The sequence below is a fragment of the Carcharhinus amblyrhynchos genome, chromosome 17 (genome assembly GCF_965287045.1).
Source record: "Carcharhinus amblyrhynchos chromosome 17, sCarAmb.v2.hapA, whole genome shotgun sequence".
Taxonomy (NCBI): domain Eukaryota; kingdom Metazoa; phylum Chordata; class Chondrichthyes; order Carcharhiniformes; family Carcharhinidae; genus Carcharhinus; species Carcharhinus amblyrhynchos.
Window position 1 is genome coordinate 11,775,242 of NC_137340.1, and position 26,924 is coordinate 11,802,165.

Here is a 26,924-nt window from a genome sequence, read left to right on the forward strand (position 1 = left end):
GTTGGAGCTTACCGAGGGCGGGTTGGAGCTTACTGAGGGCGGGTTGGAGCTTACTGAGGGCGGGTTGGAGCTTACTGAGGGCGGGTTGGAGCTTACTGAGGGCGGGTTGGAGCTTACTGAGGGCGGGTTGGAGCTTACTGAGGGCGGGTTGGAGCTTACTGAGGGCGGGTTGGAGCTTACTGAGGGCGGGTTGGAGCTTACTGAGGGCGGGTTGAGTTTTAGACAGGGAGTTTATTGAGTTTGGGTTTTGATCAGGGATTGTGTGCTCCCTCCTTTCTTCTGGTTCAATGGGCCATATTTTAGAGGCAGAAGCAGAGGTGGTCAGGCAGAGAAGTTGCTGCCAGACAGCAGTGTGCTGCTTGTCAGCAGCTCGCCTCCACCGGGCCCCTTTCAAGGAGGCCTGGTTAGATGGGCAACAGCTGCAGCTTCCTGGCAGCAGATTGAGGGAGCGAGCAAGCAATCAGGATGGGCTTTCGACCAGCCTCCCACCCCTATCCAATCCAGAAACATGGCTGCAGCCACAAACTGCTCTGTGGAGGCTTTCTCCTTCGCAAAGGCAATCGCGCAACTGTGGCTCTGTTAGCTTTCGAAGAGTTTGAAAGTGTTGAGTGAGGATGATGGGAGCTTGCTCAACATCTTTCATTGGACAGCAAACCTTCCTTCTGTTCACGAATGAGCCAATTCCTTTCAAAAATCACACTGGCTGTGTCACACTGACAACAGGCAGGGTCATGATTCAGAAATCAGCCCATATACAAAAGAAAAATCCTGCCCAATATTTGCGTTGGACAAGAAAAGTCATCCACATTTGTCACCCGACTGGGGTTTGGGGGGAGGGCTCGCCGACTGGGGCCCGGGGAGGAGAGCTGGTGGTTGATGTTTGATATTGAGTACATTTGTAAAGGATGCAGCAACAAGGAAAAATGACTTTGAGAAAGGGCTGAGTCTGTATGAATGGACTGGAATAATCTACAGTCTGATCGAATTAGAATCACTTGTTTAGCCAATAAGAACATAAACATACCCAGGAAACATTCCCAAAAAAAGTAACTGAGTCTGGAGCTATGCTGCATACAAACTCAGCATTTGTAGAAAAGGAAAGAGGATTTACAGTCATGTAGTGCCTTTCACAACCCAGGAAGCCCCAAAGTGATTTACAGCCAATTAAATAATTGTAGTTTTTGAAGTGTAGCCACTGTTTTAAGGTTGCTTTTGGATTTTATCTCCTCTTGCTGAAGGTTGCCTGCATGTGCCACCTATAAATTTAAATTATATTCCATCTGATGTTTACTCTGGGGGAATGGGACAGAACCTGCTGAAAGAGAGATGGAAAATAAAATACTAAAAATGATGCTACTTGAAGCTTCCTGGTTGTGACTTTTTCAGTGCACCTATATCTATGAGGGCAGTAATGGCAGGTGTTTTAGTACTCTAATGGATGTCTGGGTTCTCAGCCAAAAAGACACAATGAGGCTTGACTGAGAACCGAGAGATCCATTAGTCCGTTGAAACACCTGAGCCCCAGAGAAAGCACTGCTCGAGTGAGAAGACTTGTCAACTGTAATAATTCCTAATGACACTTAACTCGGGTGTCAGCTTTAACTCAGTGAGTAGCCCTCTTCCCTCTGTGCCCAAAAGTTCAGGGTATAAGACTTGTTCCAGAGACCTGAGAGCAAAATCTGGGTTGGCACTGTGGTTCTGCACTGAGGGAGAGATGCACCTTCATTCTTTGAGTGAGTGAGACATTAAACCAAGACCCTGCTGTCTGCCCACTCAAAGTAACGGTTTTCATGGTACTATTTCAAAGAGTGAAGTTGTCCCTGGTGCCACAGCCAAAAGTTATTCCTCAACCAAACACAATGGAAAATAATTATTTGAACTTTGCAGTTTGTGGGAGCTTGCTGTGCATAAAGTGGCTACATTCCAACAGTGACTATACTTCAAAAATAAAACGCTCTGGAATTTCTGGAAGTTGTAGAAAACACAGGGGGTGATTTTCCACCTTTGCCATACCTGGCATGGAGCACACCGATCCTGGACAATAGCATGCAGGCCTAAAAGTTGGTTTTGTGCCCAGCTCAGATGATTTGCAACCGTCCCAGTCCCTTTCTACTGCTGCAAACCGAATTGCGTCCAGTAACGAAGCGATGTCAATTAGCATATTTTAACGAGCACTTAAATATGTTTAGCCCATTTGATGCCAAATTCTCCCACTCCCAGGACATTCTGATTTTTGGGCCTGGCACTAGACCGGTGAGAATCATTACTGGTCTCCATAGCGGAGACCAGACATAATGGCCATGTTAGGGAGCTCGGAGAACGTTGAAGCCCTTGGGGGTGGGGGGCATGGCTTGGCAGAACCCACCTAGCACTTTGGCAATGCAGGGGTGGAGCCCAAAGGGGGAGTGTACGGGGGGACATGAGTGGGGTGGTGCATGTCAGAGGTCATGAAGGGGAACCAATGGAAGGCCCTAATGCCAGCGATCTTCGTCAGGAAGGATGTGGAGGAGAGATAGAGGGGGGGGATCTTGATGTCTGTTGGGGGAGGGAAGGGGACCCTCAGTGTAATGTGAGATCAGGGCGCCTTCTCAAAGTGGTCCCCAAACAGCTTGCAGCCAGGCTCACTGGTGTGTTTAGCCACCCCTCCCTCTCCCACCAACCCCCACCCACCAGAACTGATGTGCAACTGAACAGAATGACCCATGCATCACTCCACTATTCTCACTATTACGCTGGGGGCAAATCATGCCCACGATGTTTCTTCTTATCAATTGATTTTTTTTTAACATTTTGAAGGTTTTATAGGAACACTTACGGGTTTAATAGGGCAGTTTATCTTAGCAACGAAAATAAACAGAAGTGGAGGATGTTCTGATGCAAAGCCTGGTATTAGAGTTTCAAGGAGCTGTCTCTAGTGGCAGCATGTGGAAGTCCCACGTAGCATGTTCAAGGTTAGAGGCACCATGCAGAGGCACTTACAAGGTGGAGAATATCACAGAGTGGCTCCAGGCCATTTTTGTAAAGGTTTTACACGATTGAATAGAGAGGCAGTGCAAGGTCTGGAGTCTGGCTGCTGTTTCTCAGCAAGCATGGGCCTTTTCAATAATAAAGTGTCAGGGACAACATAGAAGATATGAATGCAATAGTACTTTGCATGCAAGAGTGGTGTGCAATCCATTCGGAATCGATGTTCACCTCAATTTGATTTTGTATACACAATGAGCATTGGCGATTTCCAGCCTCTGTCCCTCAGTCACATGACCCTCCCCCCCTGTTCAAGTATCGCCAGAGTTTCAGTGAACTATTCAGCCACAGAGGGCGTCACAGCTGTGCCTGATCCCTGTTCCCATCCCACATTCACACAAGCCATTTTTTGACAAGTACCGCTGTATAGCGATTAGGAGGAAACTTGGGTTAATTGTTCCTTTAACCTGCACTCGGTACTTGGTGCATAAAACACCTTAAAAGCTCTCCTGGCTTAGATCAGTTGATAAAGCAGAGGCCATGAATCTCACCCAGGACTATCTGACCTGACTGGCTTAATGCCGCAATCAATTGTGCTTTTATCCCCCGGATCACTGGGGAGCTCATAACTGAGCTATTTTTGACGTACTTCTTGGCTTAAGCACCCTTGAACGTATCTAAAGTACTCGGCATTACTTGGCATAGATTAATCACTTACATGCTTCACAGCTTCTCGCAGTCTTCTTCCTGACATAGTTCTAGAGAAAAGAAATCAGAAAGAGAAATCTGGTGAACTTTAAAAACTCCTTTTCACAAGGATAGAACCACAGAAAATTACAGCTCAGAAACAGGCCTTTTGGCCCTTCTTGTCTGTGCCGAACCATTTTTTGCCTAGTCCCACTGACCTGCACTTGAACCATATCCCTCCACACCCCTCTCATCCATGAACCCATCCAAGTTTTCCTTAAATGTTAAAAGTGACCCCGCATTTATCACTTTATCCGGCAGCTCATTCCACACTCCCACCACTCTCTGCGTGAAGAATCCTCCCCTAATATTCTCTTTAAACTTTTCTCCTTTCACCCTTAACCCATGCCCTCTGGGTTTTTTTCTCCCCTAGCCTCAGTGGAAAAAGCCTGCTTGCGTTCACTCTATCTATACAGTATCCATATATCTATAGATCTACATCTATACAGTATCTATATCTCTATCTATAGAGTACCTATATATCGATAGATCTACATCTATACAGTATCTATATATCTATAGGTCTATATCTGTATCTCTATCTATACAGTATCTATAACCATATCTGTCTATATGGTTAATCCACCACCACCCTTCCACTCCCTCTCACCAACCCACCCCACCTTCCCTCTCCACCCAACGTACAAACAATCAATCCAAATAATTGATTTCACTTGACTGCTATCTGACAGCGAATGATGGGAAAGTGTCACTGAGAGGGTGTTGTTAAAATGGACAACATGGAAACAAACACAGGCACTTGCAGCAAAGCAGACGCAATGTGCCTGGCAGAGGATTATTCCTTTTCTAAGATAACTGGAAAGAAGAGATTTCATTCCCCCCACCCCACCCCACTTCTTTTCTCCCCAAGATGTCAAGGGGAACAGACAGGGTAGGTGGAGAGACACTACTTGAGGATTTCAGGACTGGAGGGCATAGTCCAAGTGAAAATGGGAAACATTTATACTTGCGAGGGGTAGTAGAAAGTTGGAACTCTCCCCACAATTTTCTTATGAAATTCCTCAGCGGGATGTGGGAGTTGCTGGATAGGCCAGCATTTATTGCCCATCCCTAATTGCCCTTTAAAAGGTGGTAGTTAGCTGCCTTCTCGAACCGCTGCAGCCCATGTGGTTTGGATACACCCTCAGTGTTGCTCAAGAGGGAGTTCCAGGATTTTGTCCCAGGGGTGGCGAAGGAACAGCGATATATTTCCAAGTCAGGGTAGCAAGTGGCTCAGAGACGAACTTCCAGGCAGGTGTTGTTCCCCTGCGCCTGCTGCCCTTGGTCCTTTGAGATGATAGTGGTTGTGGGTTTGAGGGTGCTGTCTTAGCTAAGTGTTGGTAGATCAAGTGTCAGTCTTAAAATTGGGATAGGATTGATTTTTTTTGTATTCAGGGACACTGAGCAAAGGCAGGCACGTGGAGGTAGCTCACAGATCAGCCTGATTTACTGACTAGCAGAAACGGCCTGGGGGGCTAAATGGCATATTCCTGTTCCTGTATAGGATCATAGAATCCTACAGTGCTGAAGGAGGCCATTCATCCCATTGAGTCTGCACTGACCACAATCCCACCCAGACCCTATCCTCATAACCCCATGCATTTACTCTAGCTATTCCCCCGATGCTAAGGGGCAATTTAGCATGGCCAATCCACCTAACCCGCACATCTTTGGACTGTGGGGGGAAACCAGAGCACCCGGGGAGAATGTGCAGACCCCGCACAGTGACCCAAGCCAAGAATCAAACCCGGGTCACTGGCAGTGTGAGGCAGCAGGGCTAAATCAATATACTGTTACATACTGGCACAGTATACAGTATATACAATATACTGGGTTTCCCCAGAGTCATCAACTAAGAAACAAATAAAAATGCCCCCTTTTTCAAAAAAATACATTTTAAAAAGTAACCAGACAGAAAAAGGGAATCCTGTCAAACTCAACTGCTAAATACTACTGGAACTGGCTTACATAGAACAGTACAGCACAGTGCAGGCCCATGGGCCCTCAACGTTGTGCCGAGCTATGTCCGAAATCAAGATCAAGCTCTCCCACTCCCTATCATTCTGGTGTGCTCCATGTGCCTATCCAATAACCGCTTGCAAGTTCCTAAAGTGTTCGACTCCACTATCACAGCAGGCAGTGCATTCCACACCCCAACCACTCTGAGTAAAGAATCTACCTCGGACATCCCTCCTATATCTCCCACCATGAACCTTATAGTTATGCCCCCTAGTAACAGCTACATCCACCCGAGGAAATAGTCCCTGAATGTCCACTCTATCAATCCCTCTCATCATCTTATAAACCTCTATTAAGTCGCCTCTCATCCTCCTCCACTCTAAAGAGAAAAGCCCCAGCTCCCTCAACCTTTCCTCATAAGACCTACTCTCCAAACCAGGCAGCATCCTGGTAAATCTCCTCTGCACTCTCTCCAAAGCTTCCACATCCTTCTTATAGTGAGGCAACCAGAACTGTACGCAAAACTCCAAATGTGGTCTCACCAAGGTCCTGTATATTTGCAGCATAACCCCACGGCTCTTAAACTCAAACCCCCTGTTAATAAACGCTAACACACTATAAGCCTTCTTCACGGCGCTATCCACTTGAGTGGCAACCTTCAGAGATCTGTGGATACGAACCCCAATATCTCTCTGTTCCTCCACATTCCTCAGAACCCTGCCGTTGACCCTGTCATCAGCACTCAAGTTTGTCCTACCAAAATGAATCACCTCACACTTAGAGTTAAACTCCATCTGCCACTTTTCGGCCCAGCTCTGCATCCTATCAATGTCTCTTTGCAGCTTACAAGACCCTCCACCTCATCCACTACTCCACTAATCTTGGTATCATCAGCAAATTTACTAACCCACCCTTCAGCGCCCTCTTCCAAATCATTGATAAAAATCACAAATAGCAGAGGACCCAGCACTGATACCCGTGGCACATCACTGTGTACCACATTTTTCCTTCACCATCACCCTCTGTCTTCTATGAGATATGATGTGGAGATGCTGGTTTGGACTGGGGTAAACACAGTGAGAAGTCTCACAACGACAGGTTAAAGTCCAACAGGTTTATTTGATAGCAAAAGCTAGTGGTGTTTGCTACCAAATAAACCTATTGGACTTTAACCTGGTGTTGTAAGACTTCTTTCTGTGAGATAGCCAGTTACTTATCCAATCAGCTGAATTTCCTTCTATTCCACACCTCCCTACTTTCTTCATGAGCCTACCATGGGGAACCTTATCAAACACTGTACTAAAATCCATGTTTATGACATCAACTACTCTACCTTCATCTACATAGTTAGTTACCCCCTCAAAGAATTCAGTCAAATTTCTGCGGCAGGACTTACCCCTCTCGAATCTGTGCTATCCCAGTTTAAGCTGCATTTTTCCAAATGATCCTAATTCCTATCCCTCAGGACCTTTTCCATTAACTTACCGACCACCAAAGTAAGACTAACTGGCCTATAATTACCAGGGTCATTCCTATTTCCTTTCTTTAAGAGAGGAACAATGTTTGCCACTCTCCAGTTCTCTGGCACAATCCCCGTGGACAGTGAGGACCCAAAGATCAAAGCTAAAGGCTCCACAATCTCATCCCTTGCCTTCCAAGGTATCCTAGGATGTATCTCATCTTACTTATTGACCCTCAGGTTTTTCAAAATTGCTAATACATCTTCCCTCAGAACATCTACCTCCTCCATCCTATCAGCCTGTATCACACAGTCCTCCTCAAAAACATGGCCCCTCTCCTTAGTGAACACTGTAGACAAGTATTCATTCAATGCCTCATCTATCTCTTCTGGCTCCATGCACAAGTTCCCACTACTATCCTTGACCAGCCCTAGCCTCACCCGGGTCATTCTTTTATTTCTCAAAGAGTAAAAAGCCTTGGGGTTTTCTTTGATCTGACCCACCAAGGACTTCTCATGCCCCCTCCTAGCTCACCTAAGCCCTTTTTTTTAAACTCATTCCTTGTTAACTTGTAACCCTCAAGCAACCCGACTAAACCTTATTTTCTCATCCTTACATACACTTCTTTTTTCCTCTTGACAAGACATTCAACCCCCATGCGATCCATGGTTCCCTCACTCGGCCATTTCCTCCCTGCCTGACGGGGACATATCTATCAAGGACCCGTAGTATTTGTTCCTTGAACAAGCTCCACTTTTCATTTGTGCCTTTACCTGACAGTTTCTGTTCCCATCTTATGCTCCCTAATTCTTGCCTAATCGCATCAGAATCACCCCGGCCCAATTATAAACCTTGCCCTGCTGTGTGACCTTATCCCTCTCCATTGCAATGATGAAAGACACCGAATTGTGGTCACTATCTTCAAAGTTCTCTCCCACAAACCAACCTAACACTTGGCCTGGTTCGTTACCCAATACCAAGTCCAATGTGGCCCCACCTCGTCACATAATATCCACATATTGTGTCAGGAAACCCTCCTGCGCACACTGTACAAAACGTGCCCCACCCAAACTATAAAGGTTCCAATCAATATTTGGAAAGTTAAAGTCACCCATGATAACTACCCTGTTAGTGAGTCTTTGACAACAGAGTTTACTAGAACAAGTATGAAAAGGAATCCCTGAAACCATTAGCTTCCTTCTACTGCTGTCTGGAGTGCCCTTATGAAATTTAGCAGCAACTCACGTGAACTCTCCAGGAACAGCTGCAATCGCGAAGGTCCCAAGAGTAAGAATTTGTACGTCCACAATTTCTGGATGCCAAGGCAGAGGTTTCATCATCTGAAAGGTGAGGTCACAGCAGCCAGTTAAATATGACACTGCTGTGAAAAAGGTTACATTTGAAGGGAAGGAACAGTCATGCACTGCACATAAAAATGGAGAGGAATTACTGGCAAGTGGAAATAACGCGGCAAGATGAATTCATCACTGAAGGACAAATTCACTGCGTCAAAATTAGAGTATTTTCTCAAGGTCTTTATGAAGAGGGGGCTGGGGTGGAGGTAGTAATAGCAATCTTGTAATTGTGAGATCTAATTACACAGCATTAAACAAAAGGGAGGTTTATATTCCCAGTCTATTTCTTTAATGCAAGGTCATTAAACCAAGACATATTTCTCAATAACCCAGTCTTGTGGAAAATCAGTTCTCAGGGTCAAGGAGAGGACTTGGTGTGAAAGAGGCACCCTCTAAGATTACTGCTTTACCATGCTTCAATGGACTTCAAATCAGAAATTATACCATTAGATTTTCATGTAAATTGATGTCTGCAGTGTCGACCTCAGAGCACTCCATCAGAGTTCACCTCTGCAACTACCCTGAGCTGGAAATCCGTCAAGGTGGGAATACCAAAAGTGACGAGGAAGCTCCAACTATCTCCACGTCCTCCGGAATGAATGTTTCCAGTGTCCGTGACACAAGATTCTATCTAATAAACTCAGCCTCCAGAATTGCAAAGGCAAGGACATGTTAAATTCCCAGCACACATTGGGATTGATCTGCATCTTTTCAAAATTGGTTCCCAGAAGGCTGGTAAAGGGAAAGAAATCCTCGGCTTACGTTCAGAAGAATGGATTAGATCTTAAAGATCCTTCCTGTAACTTCACGGCAGCATAGTGGATAGCACTGCTGCCTCACAGTGCCAGGGACCCGGGTTCAATTCTGGCCTCGGGTCACTGTCCGCATGTTCTCCTCGTGTCTGCGTGGGTTTCCTCCGGTTTCCTCACAGAGTCCAAAAGAGGTGCTGGTTAGTTACATTGGCCGTGCTAATTCTCCCTCAGTGTATCCAAACAGCTGGAGTGCGGTGACTAGGGGATTTTCACAGTAACTTCATTGCAGTGTTAATGTAAGCCTACTTGTTACTAATAAATAAACATCGAACATTTTTTTGCTTTAATCTTTTACAAATGGGTACAGATTTTGATTGGTGAAGATACCCCTCTGTTGAATGTGGGCTATTAATTTGGTTCATAACTTGCACTTTATTGTTGCCCAACAGTACTTATTTTAAGTTATGCCAAATACTGGTGGGCCAAATGGCCTCCTCCTGCCCCTACGTTTCTATGTTTACTTTCTATCTGTTTTGCCATTAGACATTACAAAAAGACTTGCCTGATAATATTAGTAATCAGGGGTCAGGGGAAGATGGAGAACTTAAAGCAATTAATACTAATAAAGAAAAGGCACTGGAGAAAACAGTGGGACTAAAGGCTGACACATCCTCTGGCCCTGATGGCATACATACTAAGGCTTTTAAGCATGGTGGCTGAAAAATAATAGGTGCATTGGTTATGATTTTCCAGATGTATACAAACGTTGAGCAAGAGACAGAATCTTGTAATATACAAACTTTCAGGACATTAAATAAGGAAAGATGAAACTTACTTCTCCTGTATTGAAAAGGATCGGTTTGGGGTGGTGGCAATCCTGAGTTTCATTGGAGGGTTTTCCCAGGAGCATGTCACGGATTGCATCCCAGAACGGGTCTCCTTCAACTGTTCCTGTGGGCACATCATCACAACGCAAGTTGCAACCAATTCCCCGAAGAAGTCATTGGGTGGAATTTTCCAACCCCTTCCCTGCCTGTTGTGTTATATATGCGACAGACAGAACTTTTCATTTGCTGTTTTCACAGTGGGGTCAGGGGAAACCATAGAAAATTACAGCTCAGAAACAGGCCTTTTGGCCCTTCTTGTCTGAGCCAAACCATTTTTTGCCTAGTCCCACTGACCTGCACTTGGACCATATCCCTCCACACCCCTCTCACCCATGAACTTGTCCAAGTTTTTCTTAAATGTTAAAAGTGACCCCGCATTTACCACTTTATCCAGCAGCTCATTCCACACTCCCACCGCTCTCTGCGTGAAGAATCCTCCCCAATCATCCCTTTAAACTTTTCTTCTTTCACCCTTAACCCATGTCCTCTGTTTTTTTTTCTCCTCTAGCCTCAGTGGAAAAAACCTGCTTGCATTCATTCTATCTATATCCATCAAAATCTTATACACCTCTATCAAATCTCCCCTCATTCTTCTACACTCCAGGGAATAAAGTCCTAACCTATTCAATTTTTCTCTATAATTCAGCTTCTCAAGTCCCGGCAACATCCTTGTGAATCTTCTCTGCACTCTTTCAACCTTATTTATATCCTTCCTGTAACAGAGACATTTTTTTTAAAAGCAGTTTGAAAACTCCTGCCTTGGTCCCAGACTTACCCTGTGTAAAGTTAAAGGCTCCCACTCCATCGGTTGTTCCAGCAGCAAAGCTGTACCCAAGGGCAGGCTTACACGTATGACCCTGCAAGATACAAGTTCCGTAAATATACTGCTACAAACTCAATATTCACTGGTTATACACTGCCAAAACACTGGGCAAACATTTTCAAACAACAAAGTCTCATTTTGGGAATTTCATTCACGCGGTTAATAACAAATTCTTATTGTATGTTCATTAAAACTGAGAGTTACCACATTTACTTCCATCACCCATGGGAAGGGAGTCAGGCAGGTATTAAATCTCAAGGGATAGTGCAAAAAAGTGGTGGACAGCATTAAAATGCAAAAGCAAGATTTTCATGATTGCATTGGAAATCATTACCACAAGTAGTAGTTGATGCCAAAACTTTGATATAGAACTTGGGGCAAATAGGATCAAAGGTTAAGGGGAGAATGCAGGATTAGGCTATTGAGTTGGACAATCAGCCACGATTGTGATGAATGGTGGAGCAGGCTCCAAGGGCCAAATGGCCACCTCCTGCTCCTATCTGCTATGTTTCTATGTTTATTTTCTATCTGTTTTGCTGTTAGACATTACAAAAAGACTTGCCTGATAATATTGGTAATCAAGGGTCGGGGAAGGTGAAGAACTTAAAGCAATTAATACTAATAAAGAAAAGGCACTGGAGAAAATAGTGGGACTAAAAGCTGACACATCCTCTGGCCCTGATGGCATACATACTAAGGCTTTTAAACATGGTGGCTGAAAAATAATAGTGATGTGTTGGTTATGATTTTCCAGAATTCTCTAAATTCTGGAGCAATCTCAGTGATTCAACCTTAAAGAGATTGAAAATGCTTGTCCTTAAATTGGCTCGTTCCCCAAAATTAACTTCCCTCAGCGGAGTATTGCATTCCCATGTCTTATCTGAATCTATCCCTTTCTCAGTTATATTGCCTCTTCTTCTGCTATCTCATGTCCAAAGCAACACCGACCATCAGGAACCACCAAGGAAAGAGAGTACCAGGGAGGAACTCCAAATTTCAAGAGTCTGTTTGTCTAGCCAAAACAGTGAATTTTTAAAAAATTGACAAGTTAATAAAATATTGGGGAAGAGTAGGAAGGGCTAAGGAGATGGTAAAGGAGATGCATTAAGTTTAACCACCAGCGTAGACCAGTATGGCCGAATGTCCTGTTTGTGTAATGTGCACTCTCTGTAATTTCATGCACACTATACAGCAGCAAGATACCGCACAGTTTCCCCACTTCCTGAACCCTCTCCATCTGAAGCGCCCGCTCTCTATGTATAAACTAACCCTAACTCAGAAGTTCAGTTGGACAATAATGCAGTGTGCACACAGGTAACATTCGGAAATTCTGATGAAAATCCCCATCAACAAGGCTCTCTGGAACTTAGACCCTTGAATTCTTTTCTTTCCCTTTAACCTTCTTCACTGTAAACTCACCACGCAAATGGCCTCCCTCTTCCACATCCTGTTTGTTCGCAAGTTACAACCACTGAGGTTCAATATTCGACTCTCTTAAATGACTTCATTTTTATCACTGGACAGGACGAGCATCAAATTCATACATCAGGGTCAGGCTGAGCGGTGTGAGGTTGCATTTCAATCAATACATCCCATAAACAGAGGTTTCAACAACAGGTTGTGGTAAAAAGTATCTTTTCTATGACGATTTTCAGTGCATGGTGGTGCAATGGGTAGCATTTCTGCTTCACAGCGCCAGGGACCCAGGTTTGATTCCCAGCCTCAGGTAACTGTCTGTGTGGAGTTTGCAAATCCTCCCCGTGTCTGTGTGGGTTTCCTCCCACACTCCAAAGATGGGTGGCACGGTGTGGGGGGGGTGGGGGTGGGGGCGGGGGCGGGTGGTGTTAGCACTGCTGTTTCACAGCTCCAAGGACCTGGGTTTAAATCCTGGCTTGGGTCACTGTCTGTGTGGAGTTTGCACATTCTCTCCGTGTCTGCTTGGGTTTCCTCCAGGTGCCCCAGCTTCCACACTCAATCCAAAGATGTGCAGGTTAGGTTGATTGGCCATGCTAAAATTGTCCCTTAGTGTCCTGAGATGCGTAGGTTAGAGGGATTGGTGGGTAAATGTGTAAGAATATGGGGGTAGGGCCTGGGTGGGATTGTGGTCAATGCAGACTCGATGGGCCACATGGCCTCTTTCTACACGAGAGGGTTTCTATGTACAGGTTAGGCTGATTGGCCATGCTAAATTGCCCCTTAGTGTCAAGGGAATCTACAGAGTAAATACGTGGGGTTACCAGGATGGGGCCTGGGTGGAATGGTTGTCGGGATAGGTTCAACAGGCCGAGTGGCTTCCTTCTGCACTGTAGGAATTCTGTGATTTCATCCTCTTGATGCCCACTGGGTTTCCCTTGACAGTTGTCCCTCCAGGATCATGTTATAAAGGTTCACTTAACTTAGTGACAACAACAAGACCCTCTGTCTAATGAAGTGAAGGTAATCATATATAATACAGCAATTGAAACAAAAAGCCTGGTACTCACTGTGTGTGTTGAATTAAATTGGACAGTGACGTCAGTCATGTTAGCCCATTGGTGTGCAAAGTTGATCGGACCTCGAATTTCTCTTGTGGCTGTTCTGAACAGCTCCTGAAAATGAAATACACACAAGATCAGGAATCCCAAAACACAACAGCAGCAATTCTCTATTTTCATTCACAGATCCTGCACATCCATGGATTATTTTTCAAATATACAAGATATTCTTTACATCACTGTTACATTGTATTCTAGAAGGTACAACTAACATTTCAATTGAGAATACAAAAAACTGCTGGCATTCTCCTAAATGTAAAGGAATCATGCCACAAACCGCAATACTGTACCTGCTTGCCAACTAAGTCTAGAATCATAGAATCCCTTCAGTGCAGAGAGAGGCCATTTGACCCATTGAGTCTGAACCAACATTTACCCAGGATTACCGCATAACCCCATTTATTTAACCCGCTAATCCCCCTAACCTATATATATCATGGGACAGCAAAGAGCAATTTAGCATGGCCAATCCACCTAACTACATGTCTTTGGACTGTGGGAGGAAACCAGAGCACCCGGAGAAAACCCACACCAACATGGGGAGAACATGCAAACTACAGAGAGTCACCCAAGGCAAGGATCAAACCTGGCTCCCTGGCACTGAGAGTAAGCAATGTTAACCACTGGCAGTGTTTCTTTAACAGCCTATTTCTCCTCGAGTGATCATAATCCCAGTTACGTGCCTCCCACAAGCAGTAAGATCATTGATCCTTTAAGGATGCCAAACAAAAATGTGACATAGCACAAAGAGAAGTGTGGAGCAGCAGCTCCTATTCCACAACACTGATGTCAGTGGATTTGGTCAAGATTTGTGTTTGTGCTTCCCTTTTAGTTTTGTAAACACTTTCACAAAAGCATCAGAAGAGTGTGCCTCAGACAGAAAATAAGCCAAGGCTTATAACATAGGTCAGGACATCAGAGCATTGGTTCTTCCAAAACGTTACAGTGCGCTTCTTCCACCTGGTTACAATGTCCGAGCCATTTATCTTTGACCACCAACGTTGTTGGCGAACTGTAATCTCACTGAGCACCCACCTTTGCTTGGTTGTAGATATGGCGTCCAATGATAGCCGTGCTCTCAAACATGTCCCCCCCAGGACCTGCGGACATGCACATTGAAGGCTGTAAAATTAGAGGCAAAAGGATGCATCAGATCAGCACAAGTGATGAATTTACAGAAGTGGTCAGTGCACATGCCTGATCTAGAATGAAGGCTAGCTGAAGACAGGAACTCTCTGGGTGGCCTCGCTCATCCCTAAACCGTAAAACCCTGCCCAAAGTCAACGGACCTTGCCATGCTCCACCCTTCACCCACTTCGATTCCCGTGGTAGGCGGGCCAGTAAAATTGCAGCTTTTGTTCTTGGTTTAGAGTCAGATTAACTAAACAGCAGTCACGGGACTGAGGAGCTAGAGATTTTTTAATAATTATTTGATGGGATATGGACATTGCAGGCTGGGCCAGTATTTATTGCCCATCCCTAATTGCCCGAGTGGATTCCTGGGCTATAACTCTGCTATACGAGCAAAGTTCAGCATAAACTCATAGCTGTTGAATTTGAAGCTCAAACAACAAATATTTAAATACATACTGAGCATACAAATAAACCCTGATTGTTTAAGTAAGGACTTATTTTTATTTGGCTGGCTGAGTGATGCAATGGGGAGAGAACATGTTACTGAATAGCTGAGGCTGATAACTGTGGGTACGACTGCGAACGAGGCATTGGGTGGGCCTTGCTGAACGCTTTCTGGTTTACTGGCCACGATGTGTGGTCCATGGTCTCACTGACCTGCCAATATGCGTGCTCAGAAATGTGCAAATATCCCACTTACCCCTCCTATAGGGCAGGTGCTGTCAGGATTGTTACATGTTTCACCTGTGTTCACGCAGTGAGGGCCCCGTGTATTCGAAGAGACGTCCCCCAGATTGGAGGAGGCGAACGCAGCAACAAACGGTCCCTGTGTGCGTGAACATAAAATCAAAATAATGATTTGCCTGTTGTGCAAATTGACTTGTCCTGAACCGCAAACAGGCTTTGGTGGGGTGGTGGATTGTGAATAACCAAGGACATAACTGACATTTAAACAACTGAATTATTCAGAGACTTGCATTAATATCGTGTACATAATTTATATTAGGTCAATTAATATTTTATGGTTTATAGGAAGGAATAATTAAATTTGCAAATCATATTAAGACTCCAGAAACAGAAGCAGGGTGAAGTACAGAATTGGCTTAGACACTGATAAAACCCTTCATCACATTCCAGTGAAGAAGGGATTGAGGGCCCCGTGAGCCCCAGGCGTAAACTGTCTCTCTCTCTCTGGCTCTGCTTAATCCCTCATTGGGATTTTGAGTGAATAGATCACTTTCTTTTCAGGTTTGCTTTCTTATTTGCTCATATTGGGCTATTTGAGACATAGTGGTTAGCACTGCTGCTTCACAGCACCAGGGACCTGGGTTCGATTCCCGGCTTGGGTCACTGTCTGTGTGGAGTCCACACATTCTCCCCATATCTGTGTGGGCTTCCTCCGGGTGCTCCGGTTTCCTCCCACAGTCCGAAAGACGTGCTAGTTAGGTGCATTGGCCATACTAAATTCTCCCTCGGTGTACCCGAACAGGCGGCGGAGTGTAGTGACTTGGGGATTTTCACAGTAACTTCATTGCAGTGTTAAAGTAAGGCAACGTGTGACACTGATAAATAAACTCCAAAACTATTCCGTATAACCACCTGCAGTACCTTGGAGACATCGCCTGCAATTTCCCCTTACTGGAAATTGACCTCGTGCCATCACAATTGTGATATACCCATTGCAAACTTACACATTGGTGCAAAAATCTCCGAGGTCTCAACTAACAGCTCATCGTCTAAATGGTAAAGAGAGTAACATCCTCTGCCCTCTGTGCCTATTCACTAGAACCACAATCGCAAAGAAGAGATTAGGCTTAACTGTCCCTAGTCACAGCAATATTTTTCATCAGCCGGTTTGTAAGGCACATAGTGTATGGTAAATTATTATTTTTTGAAACGTATTTAACAAATTCATATCAAGTTCCTGTGCTGGGATGCAATTTAGAATACACACTGTATTATAGATTATTACATAGTGATAGCTATGCCTTCAACTCATCACAACTAAACAGCAATGGCTTGGCTTGTGAGAACCAGGTTGTATCTTTCAGATACTAGGGTGTTCTACAACATAATGGAGTCCGTTAATAATTATTTTTTAATGGTGGATTCATGAGGGGGAAACAATTGGTTAAGGTTTATCCAGGTGTTATTAATAGTTAGACCATCAAACAAACAATTCCAGACTGTTAGAGGGGCAATCTTACTGCCAGTCAATCAGCGTGGCAGGAGATATACGCAGTGCACTGGGAGATTGGGCACCTGTGCAATGGCACCCCTTTCCAGGGAGAAAAACCTCTGCCCACACTCTACTGGCGAGAATCACATTTTTTTTTAAACTACGTGCTGTTACAATTGCAACTGGGAGCTCCTTCAAAAAAAAACCCGGCACAATTCTCTCCTGTTTTCACACTCATTCAGCACTTAGAATTTCTTATGGTAAGATCATCCTCTTACCCTTTCTCCTTTCGCTCTGTGAAGATATTGACACACACACACACAAAGAGCCCGTTTATTGGGTCGGTGTCAACCCTGAGTCCCTGAGCGCCGTATGTTCAGTCTCCATTTTGGAGCCGAGATTGAGAGGATTGTCGTGTGGTTTAGCCCCATGGAGGGAGGTGGAAAGCACAGCCGAACGCTGCGATTCACACCTCCCATTTCTCAAGCAGCAGCACGGCATTAGGAATCATGGATTGGTGAGGCTGATAACTGTGGATATGACTGGGTACTGGGTAGGACTTTCTGGCCATTTTGTGGTTTACTGACTGCGATGCGAGGTCCATGGTCTCACTGAGCTGCCAATATGGGCGTTCAGATAGTACCAAACATCCTATGGAACCATGGATGGGTTTTTCTCTCCCTAACACTGAAGCATCCAATATCAGCACAGGTGTCACATGGACAGAAGCAAGATAACACACAGAAATAAAGCCAATAATCTTCCTACTTTATTAGTTCAGCCTCACTTTTGGAAATGCACTTAAGCTGAGCCATTACAGGAGGCCAGGGTGGGAGTTTAAATGTTTTGTTTGTGTGAAAGACAGACAGAAATGCATTTATATACTGCCTTTCACAAGAACATAAGAAATAGGAGCAGGAGTAGGCCATCTAGCCCCTCGAGCCTTACCCTGCCGTTCAATAAGATCATGGCTGATCTGATCGTGGTTCAGTTCCACTTACCCACCTGCTCCCCATAACCCTTAATTCCCTTATTGGTCAGAAATCTATCCATCTGTGACTTAAACACATTTAACAAGGTAGCCTCCTCTGCTTCAATGGGCAGAGAATTCCAGAGATTCACTACCCTCTGGGAGAAGAAGTTCCTCCTCAACTCTGTTATAAATTGACTCCCCCTTATTTTGAGGTTGTGCCCTCTAGTTCTTGTTTCCTTCCTAAGTGGAAATAATCTCTCTGCCTCTACCCTGTCTAGCCCCTTCATTATCTTATATGTCTCTATAAGATCTCCATTGGTAAGCATCGGTTATTCATTCCCTGTTCTTTTTCTACTTCCATGGAATCTTTTAGATCCATCTGAGAGCAGACCAGGCCAGGAACGAAGAGCAAAGAACATGACAGGAACAGGCCCTTCGGCCCTCCAAGCCTGCACCGACCATGCTGCCCGACTGAACCAAAACCCCCTCACCCTTCCGGGTACCACGTCCCTCTATTCCCATCAAAAAATTAAAAATAAGTAAATGAATAAAGGTTTAGTATCTCATCTGAAAGGCAGCACCCCTGACACTGCAGCACTCCCTCAGTACCGCAGAGGAGCATGAGTCTAGATTTTGCATTCAGGTCCTTGCAGTGGGACTTAAAACATCTGACTCGGGGCCAAGGACACCATCACTGATACACCGCAAACAGCGGTCAGAATGTTCCATTCCTGTTTGTCTTGGGCAGGTACAGCAGCGGTGAGGAAAATATCACGAGAAGTGTCAAGTTGTGTTTTACACAGCATCAAAGTGTGAAACGATTGTTGCCTCCTCCCATTCGACATTGGGTTCCTTAATTGAATTTAGTAACATATAATTATCTGGCTCATCAGCGAGAATCATCACCCCGTCCCGTCAAATAATCCATCCATGGCAGCATGAAAGCAGGGCAATGGAAAATCCAACAGGTCTCCGAAGGCACACACCCGGCCTGCAGACCGCCCAGCTCAACTCAGGAGAGTGCGGCGCTCAGTGGGAGAGTGTCATGCTTAGGAACTGTCTGGGTGGTGCTCTGGCATTGTCTGGGCATGATCAGGACACTGTCCAGACATTGCCTGGGTGATGCCCAGGTAATGCCCAAGGGGTGCCAGGGTGCCCGGATAGTGCGGGGTGGGTTGCAGGGTTAACTAGCTTAGTCGCTGTGCACAATGGCAACCTTTAAAAATGACAACCCAATCCTTGAGTTTCGAAGTTGCTGGGGAGGTGGGCAAATTAGAGGCCACCTCGCTTGTGATAGATAGATCCTGGTACTTGTCTCTTGAAGTTTTGCTCTAAGTACTGGATGATATGGCAAATAAAGCCGCCATTGCCATCAGCAGCTTCAAAGCCACTGTTCCCAGCCGACATCAGCTTTTGCCAACATGTGGGAAAAGTGCCCTCCATCACCCCACCTTCTCCCTCCCGACCTCCCCCCCACACACCAAGCCCCCTTCTCCCTCCCGACCCCCCACCCACACACCGAGCCCCCTTCTCCCTCCCACCTCCCCCCCACCCCCACCCCCGCCCACACACACACACACCCCCCCCTCCACACTGCCCCAGTGTCTCTAAATTTGCCTTTAAGTTCCCAAGTTAAAGTTTGCCTTCAGAAACACTGCAGAGCATTGACCCACTCCAGTCATACCGACCTGTCCAGGCAAATCTCCTGTGTTCTTTTCCTGTTCAAACAGGTAAGATGCATATCCCATGTTGTCACTGCTAACCAGGTGATTGGTATTGTTCATGCTGACAGGGTGGACAGCGAACCAGCTACGACAAATCAAAAAAAACTTTAAAAAGTGATTGCTGAAAATGGTTAACAAATCAAGCTGTTGATAGGGAATCCAAACTGAGTTTGAAAGGTAAAGTTGTATCGTTATGCTTCTGGTCTCTTCCAGATGCTACTTTCTCCCCAAACGTATCGGTCAGAACATTGAATACAGAAGTTGGGACGTCTTGTTGAAGTTGTACAAGGCATTGGTAAAGCCACACTTGGAATACTGTGTGCAATTCTGGTCACCCTATTATAGAAAGGATATTATTAAACTAGAAAGAGTGCAGGAAAGATTTACCAGGATGCTACCAGGACTTTATAGATTGACTAATAAGGAGAGGCTGAATAGACTGGGACTTTTTTTTCTGGAGCGTAGGAGGCTGAAGGGTGACCTTGTAGAGGTCTATAAAATAATGAGGGGCACAGACAAGGTAGATAGTCAATATCTTTTCCCAAAGGTGTCTAATTAGAGGGCATAGATTTAAGGTGAGAGGGGAGAGATATAAAAGCATCCAGAGGGGCAATTTTTTCCACACAGAGGGTGGTGAGTGTCTGGAACAAGCTGCCAGAGGTTGTGATAGAGGGGGTACAATTTTATCTTTTAAAAAGCATTTAGGTAGTTACATGAGTATGATGGGTATGGAGAGATATGGGCCAAATGCGGGCAATTGGGATTAGCTTAGGGGTTTTTTAAAAAAAGGGAGGCATGGACACATTGGGCCAAAGGGCCTGTTTCCATGCTGTAAATTTCTACGACTGTACCCATGATATGGAGATGCTGGCGTTCGACTGGGGTAGGCACAGTGAGCAGTCTCACGACACCAGGTTAAAGTTCAACGGGTTTATTTGGAATCACGAGCTTTCGGAACACCGTTTCTTCATCAGGTGAGCTGCTCTTTTGAAGAAACAGTGCAGATGGGCCTTCTGCACTGTGGGGATTCTATGGGATATGTTGACCTAGAAGGGAATACCGTGTAGATTATCAGCAGATACTTGGACACAAAGGGTTAAAATCTGAGGATCTAGCACAAAAACTAAGGCTTGTGTTCCGAAGATTAAGAGATTATTTGATCAAAATTTACAAGAGATTAACAGAATAAAACAGGGCAAGGAGAGAGGAACTCTGTATAAAACTAGGGCACATAGTCTAAATAAGTAGAGGCAGGCATTTCTGGAGAGAAATAAGAAAATAGCTCGAGACACAATGCCTGGAAGAAATTTGGAACTCCCTTCCACAAGTAGTTGATTCTGGGTCAATTAATATTAAATCTGAGCTTGATAGATTTCCGGTAACTAATGTTCAGGGATTCAAGCCAGAAGCAGATACATTGAGGCACAGGTCTGACTGAATAGCAGCAGAACATGTTTGAGTGGTTAGATGGATCACTGCTGCTGCCATGAACCTCATGCCCTATAAATCAGCGTGTCTATACCTATTCAATATGTTGCTAAATGTAGCCAGCCCCAAGCTCTAACCAAACACTGTCTTTGTTCTCCAGCTTATTGGAATCTATCGTGTCACCATGCGATAGCTCATTTTTAATTGGTAGAAGAATATACACCATCAATCTATAATTAAACCAATAACTGTATTTAAATTCAACAAATATATGATACTTAGTACAAAAGTATATTTGTAGAAATGACTAACTACCTTACTTCTTAGAGTGTTAAAATACAGGATACCCACAGTGACCTCACTGTCGTGTAGTTTCTACATCTCAGAGTGGTGTAGGGATGACATCAGTGGCTATGTGTGCAACAAGTTTTATTCACCGTGCTTTGAAATGTCTAGTCCACGCTTCAGCTCCAGGCTGTGATTTTGCACCCACATTCACTGCGAACGTTAACGACGCATGGGAGCAAAATATTATAAGAGGCAGAAAATGATCATCTTGTAGGCGGCACCCCATCACCCACCACCCCCCTCCTCCCCCCACCCCATCACCCACCACCCCTCTCCTCCCACCACCCCATCACCCACCACCCCTCTCCTCCCACCACCCCATCACCCACCACCCCTCTCCTCCCACCACCCCACCTCAACATTAGGAATTCCCCTCGTGACACATCACATTGGCAAGGTTTACAAAATGTGAATTAGGCGCACAGGTAGGTATAGCCCCTGGGGGAAAGGGACAACGATAGTAGTCATGATGTGGGTATGCCGGCGTTGGACTGGCGTAAACACAGTAAAAAGTCTGACAACACCAGGTTTTAGTCCAACCTATTTATTTGATAATATTCTCACAAGCTTTCGAGGGGACAGCCTCTTCGTCAGGTGAATGGAGAGTTCTGGCCTCAGACAGAGCATATAAAGCACAGACAGTTTAGAGATTACTGATTAGAATGCGAATCCTTACACCTAACCTGCTGTTCAAGACCTGAAGTGGCTGATAATGTGAGTGGAAGGAGCACTGATCACAGGTTACAGAGATGTGTATTGTCTCCAGACAGTACAGTAAGTGAGGTTTTGCAAACCCAGGCAAGTCACGGGGGTTACAGATAGTGCGACATGAACCCAAGATCCCTGTTGAGACCGTCCTCGTGTGCGGAACTTGGCTATCAGTCTCTGTTCAGCGACTCTGCGCTGTCGTGTGTTGTGAAGGCCGCCTTGGAGAATGCTTACCCGAAGGTCAGAGGCTGAATGCCCGTGACCACTTGTGGTCACGAACCCTTCAGTGGTCACGGGCATTCAGCCTCTGACCTTCGGGTAAGCATTCTCCAAGGCGGCCTTCACGACACACGACAGCGCAGAGTCGCTGAGCAGAGACTGATAGCCAAGTTCCGCGCACATGAGGACGATCTCAACAGGGATCTTGGGTTCATGTCGCACTATCTGTAACCCCCGTGACTTGCCTGGGTTTGCAAAACCTCACTTACTGTACTGTCTGGAGACAATACACATTTCTTTAAACTGTGATCAGTGCTCCTTCCACTCACATTGTCAGCCACTTCAGGTCTTGAACAGCAGGTTAGGTGTAAGGATTCGCATTTTAATCAGTAATCTCTAAACTGTCTGTGCTTTATATGCTCTGTCTGAGGCCAGAACTCTCCATTCACCTGACGAAGAGGCTGTCCCCTCGAAAGCTTGTGAGAATATTATCAAATAAATAGGTTGGACTAAAACCTGGTGTTGTCAGACTTTTTACTGTGGAAAGGGACAACCCCATGGCAATGCCATGCCATCCTGGCACTGCCCCCTTTCAGTGTTTAAAGTGTCCATTCCTGAAATGGAGCTGGCAATGGCGGGAGCTGTCTACGTGGGCTAACTGCCTGTCCTTGACCCTGCACCAACGCAAATTGCTAGGAATGGGAATGAGGGCGAGAATCCTGGAACTGAGTCCCACCCACCAGTTTTAAAGGATGCCCAAGTCGTGGTAATTCAGCAAAAAATCCAGCCCAGTGTCTCGGAGAACGTTGCACTTCCTCGATACTACACTGGAGTCTGACTCTCGATTAATCCTATCATTGGAGATTGAACCTCACTCAGCCAGAACAGTGCTAGCACCAAGCTAAGCTAAAAGAAACTAAGCTCATAATATAATTCCTCAAACAAATCTGCAATATCTCTGTGAAACTCTGTCAAGCAGCGCAGCACAGCGATTAGCACTGTTGCCTCACAGCACCAGGGACCTGGTGTTCGATTCCCAACTTGGGTTGTATGTGTGGGTTTCCTCCGGATGCTCCAGTTTCATCCTGAAAGATGTACTGGTTTGGTCGTGCTGAATTCGCCCTCAGTGTACCCGAACAGGCGCCAGAATGCGGTGACTAGGGGTTTTGCATAGTAACTTCATTGCAGCATTAATGTGACACTAATAAACAAACTTTCAACCAGGTAAAAATTAAGTTTGTGCTGATCCAGAGCGTTGAATTTGGAATATTGCAGTGACTGCAATTGTGTGGAAATCCTGTACCTGAGAGTTCCAATGTCATGTCCATCCAGGTCCACCATTTTGAGTAGAACCAGCTCTTTGTCTGTATTTGATTTGTATCTGTAGAAATGATAGCATTTAAATAAATTATAACACAGACTTTATTTTTTAACATATTTAATTAAACGTATATAACTTTTTAAAAGATCGATCACTTTATCTGAGTCTTCAATCATAGAAAAACGTTGAGCTGGATATACATCCTCAAGGTGGGGTCGTGGGAGTTGAGTGAGTCGGTTATGCTCAGTTGGTTGGTTTGAGATACAGAGCGACGCCAACATCACGGGTTCAATTCCTGTACCAGCTGAGGTTCTCAGCCTTGCCCCTCGCCCGAGGTGTGGTGATCCTCAGATTAAATCGTCACCAGTCAGCTCTCCTCCTCCAAGGGCAGATCAGCCTACTGTCATCTGGGACCATGGCGACTTTATCTTACACTGGAGTTGGGAAAACTCTTGGACCGGGTGGCCCACCTCGGGAAAAACGCCAGGAAAGCTGGGATTTCAATTGTGGGTGGGGGAGGGGAGGATGGGTGGTAGTGGTGGCCAAGGAGGGGTCAATGTGGGCTGCAGCCAAGAGACTGTCTTCCCGGTACTGGGGGTATTGAGGCTTTATTAAATGCCCCGTCACCCCCCGCCCCCCCCATCTCCATGCTGTGGGGCTTCATCCCCGTAATAATGAAAAATGTCTTTCTCTCTCACAGTCAGTCATGACACCCCTTCGCACACGCCCCATCCATGAAATCGCAAGCTGCTCCCCCCCCCCGCCGCCCACTCTCTGATCTGAACCCCACCCCCACTCTCCCGACTCCACTCCTGTTAAAACTACTTTCAGTTTTGGAGCATTGAATAAGCAGCAATGGAAATAGTGTTTCCAAATGATGGTACAGAGCTCTTTAAGATTTCCCAGTAAGAAGTCTCGCAACACCAAGTCCAACAGGTTTATTTGGTAGCACAAACTTTTGGAGCGCTGCCCCTTCATCAGGTGAGTGGAGAGTCTGAAAGCTTACGCTACCAAATAAACCTGTTGGACTCCAACCTAGTGTTGTGAGACTTCTTACTGTGCTTACCCCAGTCCAATGCCGGCATCTCCACCTTAAGATTCCCCACACGGTGGGTTATGGCACCGTTTAATTATGAGGACCCTGGAACTGGTCCACAGTTCAGGTACATTCGGGATTTTGGAGGGGACAAAACAACTGAAACTCGGCAAGGAGACACAAACCAGGGCCGAAGGCCTCCATCCTGGTCTGTGGCTGGGATTCTCTGGTGCCGCTGAGATGGAGTGGGGTTTTGGCTGGAACCTTCAAACTCTCCATTCTGACCGGTAGCGGGGTGACCACGGACAAGATCGGAGAATCCCGTCGTCCCACGTTTAGGAAAAGAAGTCATAATGCAGCAGAGTGGTGAATTACCCTGGTGCTCCCGTACACCTTACCATGCAGTGCTAGGGGAAGCAACTCAATATGCTGAAAAATCAAATTATTTCTGAAGTGAATTGATGTTAACTGAACAAGTACGAGGACCATTCTGTGTTGGCAGCATTCCCCAAACAGCAATGAGAAAGGCAGCTGACAGATTTACGTTTGTATCGCATATTTTATGATCTCAGGGTGTCTCACAGTGCCTTTGAAGTTTTGCCATTCTTGTGCTTTAGGCAAATCCACTCTAGTTTCATAAGAACATAAGAACATAAGAAATAGGAGCAGGAGTAGGCCATCTGGCCCTTCGAGCCTGAGTTTGATGCTCAAGTGAACCCACAACCTGTGAGTCAGAGCTATTGACTGGGCCACAATTGACACCTAAAGATCTTGTGTAAAAATCAACTTAAATGGCAGTGTAGTGTAACAGGTAGTTAGTTTTCTTTTAAATTATGAATGAGGCAGTGATGACTCTTGTAGTTGCTCAGAACATAGGTAAGGTCGCCATCGTCCCAGATGACCAATTGCTGCTCTCCCCTTTGAGGAGGAGAGCTGACTGGGGCTGATTTAACCCGAAGACCACCACACCTCAGGTGCGGGGCAAGGTTCTGAAGACAGGGCTTTCATGAATAATCTCAGCCGGTACGGGAATTGTGGGTTTCGCTCAGCATCACTAATCAGCACCCAGCCAACTGAGCTAAACCGACCCTGTGTTTGGCTCAGATTTGTCTGACTGTTACTATGTCATCTAATACATACAATGCAACACATCCTGACCTCCAATCCATAAAACTGAAATGTCTGCATTTTCTAACGTAATACTTCCCAATACAAGTAAATAATTCGCAAGTCTCGTCCCAATGAAATGGGTTCGATTTTTGAATGGCAATAAATACAGAAGTTGTTTATATTTTGTCAGATATTAAATATTAACTCACTAGATGGAGCTATGGTCTGCTGTTCTGAGCAATGTTAGTGACAAGTGACCACAAAGGAAAAATAACTTGAAAAAAGGGAAAGTAATTTGGTCCATTACACCCATTGGCTTGAAAACCTGTGGAGTATGAATTTCACTCATACAGGGACATCATTACTCACCAAACTAATGAATGTATAAAGACATTATACACAATATTAGTATCGTTCGTATAAATTTATAATGATAAAGAAAATCTAAATGGGTCATAAATAGCTATCTCAAGCATCATTAACTAATTGGCCTGGAGTTACAATTACAATGGTTACAGTACACACACACACACACACACACACACACACACACACACTATAACCCATATGGATTTCCCAATTCTTTATCAGTTGTGATGTGGAGATGTCAGCGTTGGACTGGGGTGGGCACAGTAAGAAGTCTCACAACACCAGGTTAAAGTCCAACAGGTTTATTTGGAATCACCTGATAGCCAAGTTCTGCATGAGAACGGCCTGAACCAGGATCTTGGGTTCATGTCACATTACATGTAACCCCCACCAGTTGACCTGGGCTTACAAATTCCTACTAACTGTCCTGACTCGAGGCAATTCACACTTCAATAAACCTGTGATTATCCCCCTCTCCACTCTCAATGTCCGTACCTGCAAAGACTTGATTACCTGTAAAGACTCACAGTGCAATCATTATCTTGCAATTGTGTCTTTGTCTGTACATGCCATATTTGTAAAACCTATCTCTCCACTCACTCGAAGAAGCAGCGCTCCGAAAGCTCATAATTCCAAATAAACCTGTTGGGCTTTAACCTGGTGTTGTGAGACTTCTTATTTTATCAATTGTAGCTAAGCCTAGTGTTCAGCTGGTTGCTATTTGTGTTGGGCACCTGGCTCGTTCTTCTGCAGAGTTCTGCAAGTAAGAATAGGGGCTCCGGTTTATGTTGCAGCCTTCAACAGTTCCCTTATTTATAAATATTCTTCCCGCTTTCATGTTCTCGTGTGCAATATCGATGCTCTGAAGAGATAGGAATTGAAAAGATATATTTT

At 45.2% G+C, this 26,924-nt stretch overlaps 1 protein-coding gene across 1 annotated transcript in view; it reads right to left on the minus strand.

Annotated features, from left to right (window-relative positions):
• Positions 1-26,924, minus strand: part of asah2 (N-acylsphingosine amidohydrolase 2) — a 92,264-nt gene that overhangs the window by 46,746 nt on the left and 18,594 nt on the right. Inside the window, exons 7-16 of the mRNA XM_080205247.1 lie at positions 26,765-26,892; positions 23,498-23,575; positions 19,456-19,576; positions 15,316-15,441; positions 14,517-14,603; positions 13,431-13,535; positions 10,900-10,981; positions 10,073-10,188; positions 8,376-8,470; positions 3,683-3,722 (exon numbers count right to left, since the gene is read on the minus strand). Coding sequence (XP_080061373.1) covers positions 3,683-3,722; positions 8,376-8,470; positions 10,073-10,188; positions 10,900-10,981; positions 13,431-13,535; positions 14,517-14,603; positions 15,316-15,441; positions 19,456-19,576; positions 23,498-23,575; positions 26,765-26,892 — 978 coding nt within the window. The remainder of the gene's footprint in view (positions 1-3,682; positions 3,723-8,375; positions 8,471-10,072; positions 10,189-10,899; positions 10,982-13,430; positions 13,536-14,516; positions 14,604-15,315; positions 15,442-19,455; positions 19,577-23,497; positions 23,576-26,764; positions 26,893-26,924) is intronic.